Source organism: Papio anubis, chromosome 13, assembly GCF_008728515.1.
Source record: "Papio anubis isolate 15944 chromosome 13, Panubis1.0, whole genome shotgun sequence".
Lineage (NCBI taxonomy): Eukaryota > Metazoa > Chordata > Mammalia > Primates > Cercopithecidae > Papio > Papio anubis.
In genome coordinates, this window is record NC_044988.1 from 78,508,678 (window position 1) to 78,524,642 (window position 15,965).

The 15,965-nt window shown below is 43.7% G+C and overlaps 1 protein-coding gene across 1 annotated transcript in view; it reads right to left on the minus strand.

Annotated features, from left to right (window-relative positions):
* The window catches only part of EPB41L4B (erythrocyte membrane protein band 4.1 like 4B), a 150,394-nt gene that overhangs the window by 89,299 nt on the left and 45,130 nt on the right, over window positions 1-15,965 (minus strand). Inside the window, 4 exon segments of the mRNA XM_021927289.2 lie at window positions 3,197-3,249; window positions 5,100-5,144; window positions 7,591-7,669; window positions 8,520-8,562. Of these exon segments, the coding sequence (XP_021782981.2) occupies window positions 3,197-3,249; window positions 5,100-5,144; window positions 7,591-7,669; window positions 8,520-8,562 (220 nt within the window).

Here is a 15,965-nt window from a genome sequence, read left to right on the forward strand (position 1 = left end):
TCTTCAAGGCTCAAGCACAGGAGGAAACACAACCCTTCCTTTTATTCAAACCTGCAGAGATGCTCTAGTGATCCTTGGGAGTCCCAGACGAGCTAGCTCAGCTGTAGTTGAAGTGGAAAGCAGGCTGTAGCATTTACTCACAGAACGGGGTTGGGAAGAGGGGACACGGAGGGACAATGTAACAAGAGCCTCCCCTTGTATCTAAGTCTTCAGTCCTTTCCCTTTCCCTTTTTCCTTTCCTTTCCTTTTCTTTTTGAGAAAGGCTCTTAGTTGCCCAGGCTGGAGTGCAGTGGCGTGATCACAGCTCTCTGCAACCTTGAACCTCAACCTCCCCTGGCTCAGGTGATCCTCCCAGCTCAGTCTGTAGCTGGCATTATAGGTGCACACCACTATACCTGGCTGATTTTTTTATTTTTTGTAGAGACGGGGTTTTGCCATGTTGCCCAAGCTGGTCTCAAACTCCTGGGCCCAAGCGATCCACCCACCTCAGCCTCCCAAAGTGCTGAGATTACAGGCATGAGCCACCATACCCAGCCAAGTCTTTTTATTTCTATCTGACATAACAGTTGTATCTTTTTTTTTTTGAGATGGAGTCTCGCTCTGTCACCCAGGCTGGAGTGCAGTGGTGCGATCTTGGCTCACTGCAACCTCCGCCTCCTGGGTTCAAGCAATTCTCCTGCTTCAGCCTCCCAAGTAGTTGGGATTACAGGTGTCCACCACCATGCATGGCTAATTTTTGTATTTTTGGTAGAGACGGAGTTTTGCCATGTTGGCCAGGCTGGTCTTGAACTCTGGACCTCAGGTAATCCACCCGCCTCGGCTTCCCAAAGTGCTGGGATTACAGGTGTGAGCCACCGCGCCCAGCCAACAATTGTATCTTAAAATCACACTGACATTTTGATTTCAGCTCAAATGGATAATTTCTCCAAGAAAGGTCACAGAGAACTGACCTTATTTGTGCCTGTCTCAGCTCTGGGGCAAGGTTTTGGTTCTACACTACTCTGTTAAGTATGGTGAGGGCTTCATTACAATGGGGTGGGATGGTAATATGTGCACCTCATCCTCTGATCTTTCACGACAACGTACAAGCTTGCAATATTGTGCCAATGGCTTTAAGAGGAAACCTTTCCAGTGGATTAATGGCCTTGCATCTGACATAGATGCTTCTGTCTCACTAACGACACTCTGACATCTACTGCTGGGCTGTCAAGCCTGATGGTATGACCTCTGGCAGCTCAGGAACTCTAGGGTAGAGGAAAGCCGCTTGCTACGTGAGTGAGTGGCCGGAGAGCAGAGGCCACTGCCATGTTCTTCAAGCCATGCCTGCCATTACAGCACCTGCCATAAAGACTGTCATATCAGAAAAATACATAGGAAGCACTGTATTTGGCACAGATGGCTATAGATGACATTACCATCAACTCTACCACCAGTTTAAAGGCTCTGCCTTTAAAGTTCTTGGCGGGGGTGGGGTGAGGAGATCTCTCCAATCTCATTCATTCAACTCACTCTGCACTTACCAAGCATCTACTATATGCCAAGTCCCCATTAGATAATAAGAATTAAGAGTCTGGGTGCAGTGGCTCATGCCTGTAATTCTAGGTGCTTTGGGAGGCTGAGGTGGGAGGATCACTTGAAGCCAGGAGTTCAAGACAACAGGAATTAAAAGGTGACTGAGGAATAGAAGTTTCAGGTCATGGGAGCATCCTACGGTCATTAAAAACCATCTTTATGAGTGTAAACATGACAAAATACACATACTAAAAATATCAAGTAAAAAAACACACAAAAGTTTGCAGATGACTGATCAAAATCACATTTTCAAAAGTCCACTCAAAACTCACAGACAGAAATTCTGGTTGCCTGTGGCTGGTAGGACAGTGGGTTCTTTCCTTCCTTCTACTTGTCTGATTGGTGGGTTGCTGTCCTGATATTCTGTAATAAGTATGTACTAATTTTATAGTTTGAAAAAACCTCTCAGTTCCACTTTTAAAAACCGGCCAAACACAAAAGTGAGAAGTCAATTCTCATTATGGTGTTCATAAATAATTACTAATGATGAATGAATATATCATAATCCATAATCCAGTAGAAGCTGATGAACACGCTGGCAAACGAGTGCACAACATATGTCTATCTGATGTACTAATGAAATCCCGATGTGCAGTTACACATTAGTATTCTCTTAATTAGTGCTAGAGACTTTAGCAAGTGTTTCTTCTGCATCCGAAACTACAAACCGCCAGGGCATCACACAGATAAACAGCCAACACTGACAATCATGCAGGCAGACCTCTTACCATCCAGTTCCCACTCACATGCAAAAATACCCTTTGCACCCCGCCAGCCCTGACATTAATGCTTCCAGCCTGACCTCTCTGAGCGAGCCAGATTCAGGTACTCAAGAACCTGCTGGAGCTTCTAGAATCTCTTAGCCAAGAGGCCCAATGCAGACCATTTCCTCCACCGGAGCTCACCTCTTCTAACCTCTATCCATCCCCAGAAACGGCCTGAGAATCATCTCAAACTCCTCCCTCAACACCTAAGTCTAATCACCAATTACTTCTCCTTGTACTGCCAATGCTATAATGCTATTTCTTGGTGTGTGTGTGTGTGTATGTGCATGCAAGCCCCTGCCCTAGTCAGTTTCCTTTCCCTTCTGTTACAGCAGCACCTCCTCACTGGGCTCCCAGTCCCAGTCTCGGTCCTGCTCCAATCCCTTCTCCCCATACAGCCAACGTGGCCTTTCTAAAGTGCATATCCGGCCAGGCCTGCTGCCTCTTAAGAGCTTTCAAAGGTGTCACTACTGACTGCATGAAATTCTTTCTCTTTAAATGGGGCCCAAGGTCATCCACCTGTCCAAATTCTTGAACTTCACTCTGCAGCACCATTCAACTGCTGCTAACCTCTCTGCACTTTTGTGCCTTGGTTCCTTGACTCATGGTCTTCTCATCCCCACAATGGGCCTTCCTTGTCCAAACCTCCTGCACGTCTCTGTTCCTGAAGGAACTGCACTGTAGTCCTTGCTACTCCTTGCCTTCCTCACCGGACTGCAAGCCACTTGGGGACAGAGACCATGTCATATTCATTTATATCCCCAAAGCTAAGCTCTGGGCCTGGTATACTGTAGACACTCATTTGTAGAAATAAAAAGCAGTAACATTAAAATGCTAATTACTACTAAAGATTAACGTACCTTGTAGACAGAGAGCAGCTAACTCCACAGCTGTTTCATAAGGGCATTTCAATCTTGAAAAAAAAAAAAATGAAATTAATTCGAAATAGGAACTTAAGTACTCACAACCATATAAAATGTCATTAAAATCATTTTTCAAGAGGTAGCGATATTTAGATTTGTATTCTTAGTTTATATTTTTGCTGTCTACACTAAAGAATGCAACAAGCTGATCTGCACTACAAATTTCCCAAAGTCGATTCTTATCATAGGGCAAAATAACCCAACATAGATATAGCTTCTATCAATCATGTACAATTTTACTGAATTTGGCAAGAATGGAAAAGTTTGGAAAACAGAATGAAAAGTGTTCCCTTTGCCTTATTATATTTAAACATATTTTAAATTTATTTTATCTTGATATAGTATCTGCATCTTTTAAAGCTGCCTTCAAATCTTTCTTGAAACAAGGTCATAGCGTTAAAAATAAACACAGAGACACTATATCGAATACTGCCAGGATGGCTGGATACACTCAGCATTCTAAGTCTATCTAAGGCATAGCCCTAGAGGAGTACTACTGCAGATTCAGTGATCTCATTCATACGTAATATTTCAAATTTGGTTAGAAAAATAATAATGACATACATTGGTATAGCACTTCATAGTTTTCAAAGCCTTTTCATTTATATTATCCAATTTGGTCAACGCATCAAGTTTGTAAACCTTTAGGATGGGTGTTGCCAGTGAGCTCCCCCGAACCATCTCCCATTTTATAGATGAGGAACTCAGTGTTAAGGGCTCTTGCCCCAGGTCATCCAGCTGGAAGGGAGCAATATTGGGACTCGAACACCATTCTGCTTTGAAGTACAAAGCAGGCTAAACTGCATGTAAACTACAAAGTACTATACAAATGCAAGGTGTTGCCATTAATATTTTTCCAAACCGAGGACAATTTCTAGAGTTACACAGCCTTTAGTATGAGGAGCACAGTATGGAGAGAGAGAGGATTTAAAAAAAAGTACACACACTCATAATACACACACCAACCAAAGGTCTGTATTGCATGGCTGAATAAGGCAAATGTATACACTGTACAATCTACTTGTTCTATTGGTCTATGGAGTACATTTCACTGAGGTTTTTATAGCACATATTCTATAGAGAGTTTGCAAATTCGGAAATTACATTTTAAATTTTCCTTCAGATTATATTCAAAATCAGAACGTATTCTTGTCAATAGCAGGGGTTACTTTTTAGACTCAATATAGCCTTAGTTTTTCATGTAATAGAAAATATTCAATACAGATGCTGAAAAATGACACAGTTATAAAAGCTATGCCTGTTGAAACCTCCCATCTTTACGGTAAATTAATACTGCATGCGAAATCAACCACTTCAGTGCCAATGCTTCTCGTGCTCAGTGATCACTGTGTGTTGCCAGAGGCCTAGTATTTCAAAGCCATTTTTAAGAGGAGAAAAGGAAGTGAGATGAGATGTCTAAAACTTTCTATTGGAATCAGAACATAACCTCTTTCCATTTCTTATATGCAGATGGTGATGAATGACACTTTTTGACTGTCCAAATACTTGTAAGTGTATACATACTAATAACGTATCTTGCTTGCAAATACGACAAAAGCCATTATGAATGGGAGAGTGATGTGATCAGGGAGAGAGTTATTCCCAAATACACATCACTTAAGATATTAAATGGTCTTGGAAATGCTTCAAGCCATATAGTAATCATTTAAAATAGGATGATAATGACAGTGATACAAGTATTAGACTCACTTTACAATGCCTGGTGCACTTTTTTTGAATTTTGAAAAGGGAACAAGGGTAAAAGAGTTAAAACAGTGAATTATTTTGAAATACACTATGATCTATCCTGGGTTAAGAGTCAGAACAAAAACATACTTACTTTCCAGAAAGAATGTCATGCCTGAGTTGTAAAACAAACAGGTACCTGACAAACATATACAAAAGTCAATAGAGGGTAACCCTTTCCCAGCCGCTCCCAATCCCCAGCTTCCCACTGCAAACCCCACCCCACACACGGCATGGAGTTTTGTATTGTAAAACAGGAGTCCAAATCAAATGAGAACTTTGGTGGAGGCATCTCCTCTTGGGTCTCCAGGAAGGCATCCCAGAACCTAGCTAGGAAGGTGAGTGCACGTGGGGAACTCGCAAGATACTTGTAGGATGGAACATGATACACGGCACGGTCCAATGACAGCCTCCACAACCCCCTCGGTGCTGGAGAAGAGAGCCGAACATGGCACATGGATATGCAACATGTCCAATAACCCAGGCAGGGTGGGGCTGCGGGGTCTGGCTCTCAGCCAGCTCCACCAGCCGATTCCAGATCTGCTGCCATGGATTGTAACAAAAAGTTTGCAGCTGATTCTAGTCAGAAACTGCTTGGGGATTCTTTTCCCCTGATGCAGTGTAACTGCAGACTCTTTTAAAACACAAAACAGGCGCGCGTGCGCGCACACACGCACGAAACAAGAAAAATCCCGGCACTGGACTGCAAATGGTTAGAGGGGTAACAAAAAATGAGAAAGAAGCCAGCAAATAACACGCATGGGGTTTACTCAGGTAAAAAATAAATGTCTTGGCTTAAATAAGAGGGGTATCTTTTGTTTGTTTGTTTTTTTACCAGGAGGATGTAGGCATCAGAACCACTCACAATGCTTTGTAAATACCAAACCTGCCTGTGCTCTGCTCCCTACCTATGGAAACAGAATCCTACACACAAGAGCGGCCTCCAGGAATCTGAGTTGTTCAAAAGCTTCCCGGGTGTTTCTGATTCACACAACCCGGGTTACAAACCAACAGCTTTGATGACAGCTAGAAACAGCATTCATAGAGGACTCTGAGGAGCAACACTAGAAGGACTGTTTGTCAGAAATCACGATCAGGCATGGTGAAAGTTCTAGTACATTCCAGAATGTTCCTGCTTCCTGACAGGTGCTTGGCCACCACTGAACTTCACTTCTGAACGTCAGGATACCATCTTGCATAGTCATCTCACAAGAGACACAGTATTAACATGGCCAGAACTCTTGATTCCTATAGGAAAACCTAACCATAGCAGCCCAGCAGAAGCCTGGGCCTGGGTAACAGGGCAAAACCCTGTCTCTATTTTAAAAATGCGAAAAATTAGCCAGGCGTGGTGGCACACACCTGTGGTCCCAGCTACTAGGGAGGCTGAGGTGGGAGGATCACTTGAACCTGGGAGGTTGAGGCTGCAGTGAGCTGTGATCCAGCCTGGGTGACAGAGCAAGACCTTGTCTCAAAAAAAAAAAAAAAAAAAAAGGCCCAGGGGAAATAGTGATAACCAGTCAGTCTTTAAGGCATTACTCAGGGGTCATCTCCCTAAGAACCACTCAGCAGCCTACATGTCACCACTATACTCCATCACACAAACAATGACAAGGAGGCTCTGGGGATATCACAAGCAGGAAAAGACTTTGTAGAGAATTTCACTGATGGAAGAGAGGCTAGAGGGAAACTCCACATTTAAAATGTTACTCAAATTTTTTTTTCTTCTTCCCTGTTTCTGAAGTCTAAGACATAGACATGGGCAAACAAAACATGAAAGAAATTCAGACTGGGCACGGTGGCTCACACCTGTAATCCCAGCACTTTGGAGGCCAAGGCGGGCAGATCAGTTGAAGTCAGGAGTTTGAGACCAGCCTGGCTAACATGGCGAAACCCTGTCTCTAATCAAATGTACAACAATTAGCAGAGTGTGATGGTTTGCGCCTGTAATCCCAGCTACTCAGGTGGCTGAAGCAGGAGGATCGCTTGAACCCAGGAGGTAGATAGAGGCCACAGTGAGCCAAGATCATGGCACTGCACTTCAACCTACGCAACACAGCAAGATTTTGTCTCAAAAAAAAAAAAAAAGGAAAAGATAAAGAAATTCAGGGGAGCTAAAAGATAACATGAAGGGATTTTAACAACTTTGCTGCAATTACTATGTTTTTTTTTAAAGAGGGTTCTTTATATTATAACAATCAAGAGAATATTTTGCAATCCCTTAAAACATAAGATGGCGATTTAGGACTGAGAAATGCTTTTCCAGTATCTGCCTTCCCTTTTTGTAGTTGAGATAAAAATAAAATGCCACAGAGCAACCAATCAATTTATCCAGGGTCCAAGAAAATAGAAGTGTGACAAGAAAACGTATCTTCTAATTTCTATTCACTCAGAAAAATGTCAAATTAAGCAAAGTTGTGGATTTTTAACGGAATACAGAAGCACCGGAAAAATACTAATAACTCTTGCTGAGAAATAGAAAGACGGCAGGCAGAAGGAGAGGCAAACCCACAATTGAGAAGAGTCATAAATGACACGTAAGGCAAGCACTGCTGGGCGGGAGATTGTTCTGCATCGTGGCCTACCTTGTAAACTCCTCACGAAGGTTGTTTGGTTCTGAAGAATAGTATTTAACTCGAAAGTGCAAAGCATAAGCAGGTCCAACTAAACATTTGGAGATGGAAGGTTGAAGATGTTTTTCCCCCAGTTTTGAAGATCACAGGATGGACAAAAGGAAAAGCACGTTAAATCTATAACATTTAGCACGACATCAGGACAGCATAACTGGGCACGCAACCCTGGTCAATTCTTTCCAATCCTCGTCAGGGAAACTGAGACAGATGGACTTTTGTGTTGACTAAGATAGTTTAGCTAGTAACCTCATTCCAGGAGAAAACCCTAGTGATCTAGATGGATTACCTAAAAGCTGACATTTTACTTTCACCCCGATGCCACAATACTCCAAACTGACAGCTAGTTTTTATACAGTACAAAGTACAAAGGCTAAAGGAAAGTGATGCAAAGTGTTCTGTTATGTAAAAACACTTTAAAGTACTTTTAAGAGAATATGAATTTTTAAAAATTACCCAAGCATAAACAACATTAAAAAATGTGGTTACCACACCTGTACATTGAGAAAGCTGTAGCAGACTATCAAAGATCCCTCCTACTCTCTCATCCTCTGAGACTATGTTGTACTTCATTAGAAAGTAGATATAATAGGTATAAAGCTGAGTTTCTGAATAGCAGAGTAATCAGTGCTCACTGGCAGAGGCGTCTGATTTCAAATGAGAGTACATTCGGTTTTTTCAATATCCACTAAACACTTTTATTCAAATTTTAAACTCTCATCTTTGGCTAGCCTTAAGAAATTAAAAATCGTCCACTTAATACTGAATTGATTTTTAATATGCTTCCAAGTTCTAATGAAAACATAACACCTCAAAACACTGGCAAAGGAGTTTACTCTCAGAAAAAAAGAAATAAAAGAGTGGGCTAAATTTTGCTTACTTACTTTTCATCTGCTTTTTTATGGGTTTGGCATGATCCAGCCAGTGCTGAAAGAAAGAAAAAACAGTCTCTTTAGGAATAGTTCATCGGCAAGGTTATTCAGCCCTCACAGTTACCCTCCTCTAAAAACCTTAGTAATTCTACCCATAAAAACCAGGGTTTGGATCACATCATGGGCTTTTAGGCTGCAAATCTGCAAACTGCTTGGGATGGTATAAAAAAATTCAATGTTTACGCATATATGTGCATTTTTCTGCAGAGGGGACTCCCTAGTTTCTGGAAGTTTTACAAAGTGGTGCCTGAAAGAATATAAAATCCCTTAACTAATTGATCAGCAGAGCCAACAACTGCCTTTTCCTTCTGAGTTTCTCAAGTTACAGCCAATCTTCTCCAAACATTCCAGGTCTCCATCAATCTAGCAAAAAGTACAATCTAGGATACCAATAACCTCTCATCGTGCACTGGTCTTGAGGTTGTCATCCTAAACTCTTCGAAGTACAGAACTAAAATTCACAACCCCTTTCTTCTTTCGCCAGGAAAATGAGCCACACTGCAAATGCAAAGGCAGGCAGGGATTTGCCTAAGATCATTTTGCTCTGGTCAATGAGGGCATTTTAAGTTCCTCTAGCTTTGACCAAAAGAACTGCTTCAGTCTTATCTAAGGAGATTACAAAACCATCTGCCTCATATAAGTTTCCCTATGAAGTCAAAGTCATTGATACTGCTGTCTTGAGGAGGCTCAGCCACTTAACTTCCACGGAGAACTGCATTTAGGAGTATTCTACTGAGCGCCTCTCTGCAGACGTCAGCTCCTGGAGGCCAGGGACCGGGCACTTAATTGTGACTGTTTCCTGTGCCAGGTACAAGGTATGGCACCCAGAAGGCCCCTATTAGATTCTTGAGAAATAAATATTAAATATAAATTATTTTTTAAAGTGAGGCAAGTAGGGACTATTCCCATCACTTTATGTGGACCTAATGCATGCTGAAACTTCCCTGCTAGAAAGACAGCTGGGGTGATACAAGCAGAGTGGGCTTCTCACGAGTTACTCAGAGTCACAGGCCATTCTGCTGACTGCCAATGGGCTTTCAGACACACTTGCGCCCTGCACAGTCTAATAATGAGGAGGGGCAGGACTCCACCTAGACAGTGTACTCCACACCTAACCAAAGAGGCCATTATGACTGTGTGGGAGGAGGGGGATAAGGAAACACAAAAGCGAATAACAGATGATTTATAACACAATAAACTGGGGGCAGTGCAATGGGAGAACGTGGGTTGTGGGGCTTTTGTCCTCTCCACTCCTGGCTAGGTAGCCATGTAATGTCACCACAGCAGGATGCGTATCTGAGACGCACATGTGCAGGATGCTTTATCTCATTGTTAATAGCTTTGAATTGGAAATGACCTAAATGTCCATCAACAGAGATGGATTAGAAAATGGCTCATCCATATAATGAAATACTATTTAAAACTGATGTAGGCCTGTATTTATTGATGTGGCAAGAGATCCACAGCACAATGTTACATGAGAAAAAAAAAATCAGGTGGAATCTCATTTGTATAAAATTATTATTTTCTATCTAGATATGTCCAGAAGGAATTGTAGAGGTTATTTTTGGACAGTGGGGCTGTGAATGCCATTTACTTTCTTTTTACCTTGCTGCATAATTGTTTATTTTAATGAGAATATTATTTTTAGGGGTTGGGCTGCGTTGTCACGTCCATATTCATTTGTTGTTTTATGAGTTCACCTCATTAGAATTAGATGCTGCTAGTGCCCTCCAACAAGCTGAAAACCCCCAACTTTGGCCCCTGGAGGGGCTGATACAGACTTGATTTAAGCCTAATATTTACTTTCCTACCAAGTAACATGCTAATGGCTATGACTAAACCTGTTCTTCTCACTTTCAAAAGAATTCACCACTCATCCCCTAGTCTAATTAGCCCATATGAGGCTTATCGCTTAAAGAAGCTTGTTCCATTTCTTTCCTTTCTTAAGTCTCCTCACCACTATTTTGAGTAGAACAAGTTGAGGCCTCCCTTTCCTCTTCCTCTACTGTCAAAGTCTCATCTTCAGCCAAGTCCAACTTGTGCAGTCTCCCCAGCTGTGCTTTTCCATCCTGGCTGTGTATTAGTATTACCATCACTTGAGGAACTTTGAAAAAGTCAAAACTCAGGTCCTACCCAAGACTCATTAAACAGAATCTCAGAGCATCAGTTTTCATAAATGCTTCCAGTGTGCCTGTTAAATATTTAGTACTGACGTTTTCCACATCCTCTCCTACCCAGGAAGAGGTTCTGATGATCTTGGAGATCTTGAAACATCCACAGCCCCTTCTCAAAACTGCTGTTTGGGCTGAGCAAAATCTCAAGCAATTTCAGGTTTTACAGGCTAGTCCAAGAGGTGAAACGGCCAAACATCTGTGGCTGGTGTGCATTCACAGGTAGACCACAGCCAGATGCTGGTACGGGGCGGCTGACTGCTTTGCCCTCTGGCCACACTGCAAAAGGCACCCCCTCAGCCATTGTAGGCTGGGCTCCAACCTTTCTGCTCAGCCACAGAGTCCTGCCCAAAGCAGGACCTGCCAGGATAGACGCCTATGAAAAGTCTGGGGCTGGTGAAGCTGAGAATGGAATCAGAAACGGCTTCCTCATTTTAAAAGCTCCTTGACCCCTTGATGATGGGATCAGGTTTTGCTTGCCTGCATCAGAGGCAATAAGAAACCCAGTCACAATCCTAAAATGAAAGATGACAAAACCTATCTTGTATCCAACCAGTTCAAAATGATCTGACTTTCTTCTTAGCTGCAGGGGCCTTTGAGACTCTGATCACTCATATTTTATCCCATAAGACCGCCTTGTGACTTGAACACCGGGGCAATGAAAGCCCAACATGGCATTTAGTAAACTGTATCCTACGCTCGGCTTTGAGGACAGTATTCAGCAGCAGCGGGACCTGTCTCAGATGTTCACCTGTGGCCTGGCTAAATATAGCCATGCTGCCTGTGGGTAAACGCCAAGGCAAATGGCTCCGGCCCTCTTAGCAGACCATTAAACCAGTCACTGGAAACAGACAGGTGCATTTCTGAGTTCAGATAGCAGGACATTTTACTCAAATACTCTAACGGGTGTTAGAAAGGTGGTTTCTAATCTGAATTTCTTATCCAAGTCCATCTGGCAAAATCCTTTCCAGAAATCAAGATGTGCGAGATGATCTTGGCAAGGCCCATCTGTTCCAATAGTACCTCAATTCTGGAAATATGACACCCATAAGGCTGGTTGTAGAATGTAATCATCTCAAATCTACATGGGAGCAGTAGAACTACAAGGCCTCAGAGCAGCTCAGGAGTTGAACAGCATCTAACAACTCTCTGCCGGAACATCTCCTGAGCCTTCACCATTAAGTCTGAGTGATGAAACTCATAGTAGGATTTCTAGTACCTGCAAATTTTCTTGGCTTATAAAGAGCACCTAAGTCAGGCACGGTGGCTCACAACTGTAATCTCAACAATTTGAGAGGTTGAGGCAGAAGGATCGTTTGAGCCCAGGAGTTCAAGATCAGCCTGGGCAACATAGCAAGACCTCATCTCTACAAATTTTTCTTTCTTTTTAAAATAGCTAGGCATGGTGGCATACGTCTGTAGTCCCAGCTACTGAGGAGGCTGAGGTGGGAGAATCACTTGAGCCCAGGAGATCAAAGCTGCAATAAGCTATGATCACACTACTGCACTCCAGCCTGGGTGACGACAAGACCCTATGTATATTAAAAATAGGCCAGGCGTGATGGTGCACGTCTGTAATCCCAGTACTTTGAGAGGCCAAGGCAGGTGGATCACCTGAGGTCAAGAGTTCAAGGCCAGCCTGGACAACATGGTAAAATCCCATCTCTGTTAAAAATACAAAAATTAGCTGGGCATGGTGGCGCATACCCATAGGAGAGTCCCTTGAACCAGGGAGGCACAGGTTGCAGTGAGCCGAGCTGCACTCCAGCCTGAGTGATAGAGTAAGACCCTGTCTCAAATAAATAAATAAATATATAAATTTATATATATATATAGTTTGTGTTTAAACTAGAGCTGGAAGGAATCTGAAGAGATAATCAAATTGTACCCAAAGGATGAAAAGAGGAACAAGGGGATGAATGCCTTTGGAGTTTACTGTATCACATCCATCCTCTGACTAAGGCTGGGGTGTGGGAGGTGCAGCCCTGAAAAGAAGCAGAGCTGGAATTCAAACTCACAGCCCTGTCAGTGTCAGCATCCAGTACTCCAGGTTTCCACACCACAGACTAGCTTAAAGTGCCTTCTCTGCCTATGGGGGGATCTTTCCTGCTCCCCATGATGACAAAGCCCTATAAACTCACTTAACACCAGCTACCTGCTGGTGTGAGATGATTTCCTTGGAATCACCTAAATCAGCGGTGGAGACCCCTTTAGCAGCTTCCCATTCAGTACCCGTATTTGCACATGGGCAGGAAAACACTCGGCCTGCCTCCTAGCATTCAGACACAGGCTGCAGAGAGGCCTGTGGCATTTTCTTTTTTTTTTTTCTTTTCGAGACAGAGTCTCGCTCTGTCACCCAGGCTGGAGTGCAGTGGCATGATCTCAGCTCACTGCAACCTCTGCCTCCTGGGTTCAAGTGATTCTCCTGCCTCAGCCTCCCATGTAGCTGGGGTTATAGGCATGTGCCACCACGCCTGGCTAATTTTTATATTTTTCATAGAGACAGGATTTTGCCATGTTGGCCAGTCTGGTCTTGAACTCCTGACCTCAGGTGATCCACCTGCCTCGGCCTCCCAAAATGCTGGGATTACAGATATGAGCCACTACACCAGGCCCTGTGGCATTTCTTGAGCCCAGTTTACATTTCTTTGGACCACCATGCAAGGAGGCAGAAGATCAGGGTTCAAGTCGCAGCTCTGCCACTCACCTGATGTGCGGCCACAAGCAAGTCCACCAGCCCCCGGCCAGCCCACCTCACAGCCCGGGTACCCGAGCCTCAGCTTCAGCCCCTGTGAACAGAACTATCCCCTAAGCACTGTCTATGGAAACTGCACTGAACCAAATGGGTGGAAGGAAGGGGTTTTGTCTGATTTCCTGCAGTTGTAACACAGATTCTACTCTTAGCATTTATGCTCTCCTATGTCCCCTCCAGGTATACCTAGTAGTCACTCTTTTCTTCTTATAATTACATCTGAGATGGCAAGAGCACCCAATAGTGTCCACACAAGTGGCAAATGTGACGACATTCAGAACAACCATTAAAGCAAAGCCAAAGGAGCCGCACGAGTCCCTTTAGCGGCCACTGAACCCTCCCAGCAGGCGCCATATCTATGTTCCAGCCTCACTATGCAGCCCTGCACCTCTCATTGCCAGATTCTATGCTAAAAAGGCCAGAGGACACACATCTGACAAGACTTGAGACAAAGGTCAAAATCATCTCTTTTGGATTCCTTACTGCAAAATGTACCATCAGAAAAAGCTCCCTTTTCATGTTGAAAAGCGCCTTAGGGAAGGACTTAATGGTGGCCACATCTACCCTCCAGGACACCCGCTCCCAAGAGAAGAAGGGAGGCTCCTGCGTGGTGGGGCTGTTATTACCACTGCCCAAAATCCCTGCCCCTCCTCTGCCTGGCAAAGTCCTCTCATTCTCTGTGGCCTACATCTGTTCACCCTTCCTCTTGGATATCTTGTTCATTTTATCAATAATATGTAGACAATCCCTCCTCCAGACACAGAGGAACCTTTACACTGGTCCTTCAGAGGACTGAATACACTGTAGTTCAGGGGATCACTTGTCTGTGTCTCCCAACAGAATGTGGCAGGCAGGGACAATATCCAGCTCATTTGTGCAACCACAGAGCTCAGCATTGAGTGAGCTCCAAGTCAAAGTTGGCTGAATGGTACTGACTGAACCTTCCCTTTCTTGCTTCTATATACGTATGTACGCATGAACCAAGTGCATATCAGAGTCATATAGCCAAGTGGAAAGTACTGGACTTTGGAATGAGACCAAGTTCTGAATCCTGGCTTTAACCTTTACAACATTCTTAGGAACACTAGTGTCTCTGAGCCTCAGCTTCATCATCTGTAAAATGGTTCTGTTTTATGGCCTACTTTATAGACCAGTGGATGAATGTTAAACAAGAGTTACACAAAGACTGCAGTTCAGTGCCGGGCTCAGGGCGAGAACTGGGTAAACAGCACTTATCGTGATCGGGCAGTGGGAAAGTGAGACTGTGCAGGCCTGAGCCCTTGGCTCTCAGAAGCAACCTTTGATACGTAAACACAGACTCCCAGCCCCTGCTTTGAGCTGTACCAAAGTGAAATCTGCAGAGTGGGTTCCTGGATGGCCTCCTGTTTTGACATGGAAAAGGGAAACAGGAGGTCCTAGTCCCAACCGCTAAAAATAGGTGATATCAATAGGCTTTGACAGTTGCTTCAGGGCTGGGCAGGGCACTATGGAAACCAGGCCTGGCTCTTTTCAGGGAGCTGGGGATATAAGCTGGGTATGCAGAGCGCCATGCCAAGAGCCCTGCAGCTGCCAACCCTCTGATCTGCATGTCAGGGGCTGGGTGGGAACACCAGTGCTTGAAAGAGGCTCAATTATGGGGCAATGAGCCAATAGCCAAGTGAACCATTCCCTTCCAAGTCCATCTATTACCCTACTGTCCGCAGAAACACCTCCTATGACATCCAATCACCTCCCAGGTCCTGTGAAAATCAATGACCCCAAAAGCCATCTCAGCAGGCTCTCCCCAAAGCCTCTTGTTTAAATTGGCTACGGCTTCTCCCACAGGCAATGCGGGCCTTACGGGTTCCGATCAACTAACGGTACCTTTTTAGCAGGCTCACCCCGGAGGCAGTGACGACTTCTGGTCCCCCTCACACTGCCCAGCTACAAAGAGGAGACCCATACCCATGTCCCGGTTACAAAAATTTTTCTCCTCCATTAATTCTCTGAGCTCCTCAAATTCCCCATGAAATAGATGTTATTACGCTACCTCCACTTTACAGCTAGGAAACTGAGGCCCAAGAGTACGGTGTACTAGAAAGAGCACATAGACTTGAAATGGCAAAACTTGAATTTGAGTCCAAGCTGTGCTATTCACTAAGTGACTTGCCAAGGTCTAAGGGCTTTGGTTTCACCATCTAGAAGATGGTAAAAGAAAGATCTAGAAAGATTTAACAAATGCCTCTCCTCAGGTTCTTTCTGGGGCTAAAAAAGGTTCTAGATTATGTGCCTTGTCCCCAAGAATCACCAAGTTAAGAGGAGGAGGTCCTAAGTCTTAGGATCTAATTTTAAAGTTTTATATATATATAATCTATATATATACACACACATAAATGTGTGTGTATATATACATACATATACACACACATACACACATATATATACACACACACACTCACTTAACAAACCCAAGGCCAAACAGTCAAATGGCCA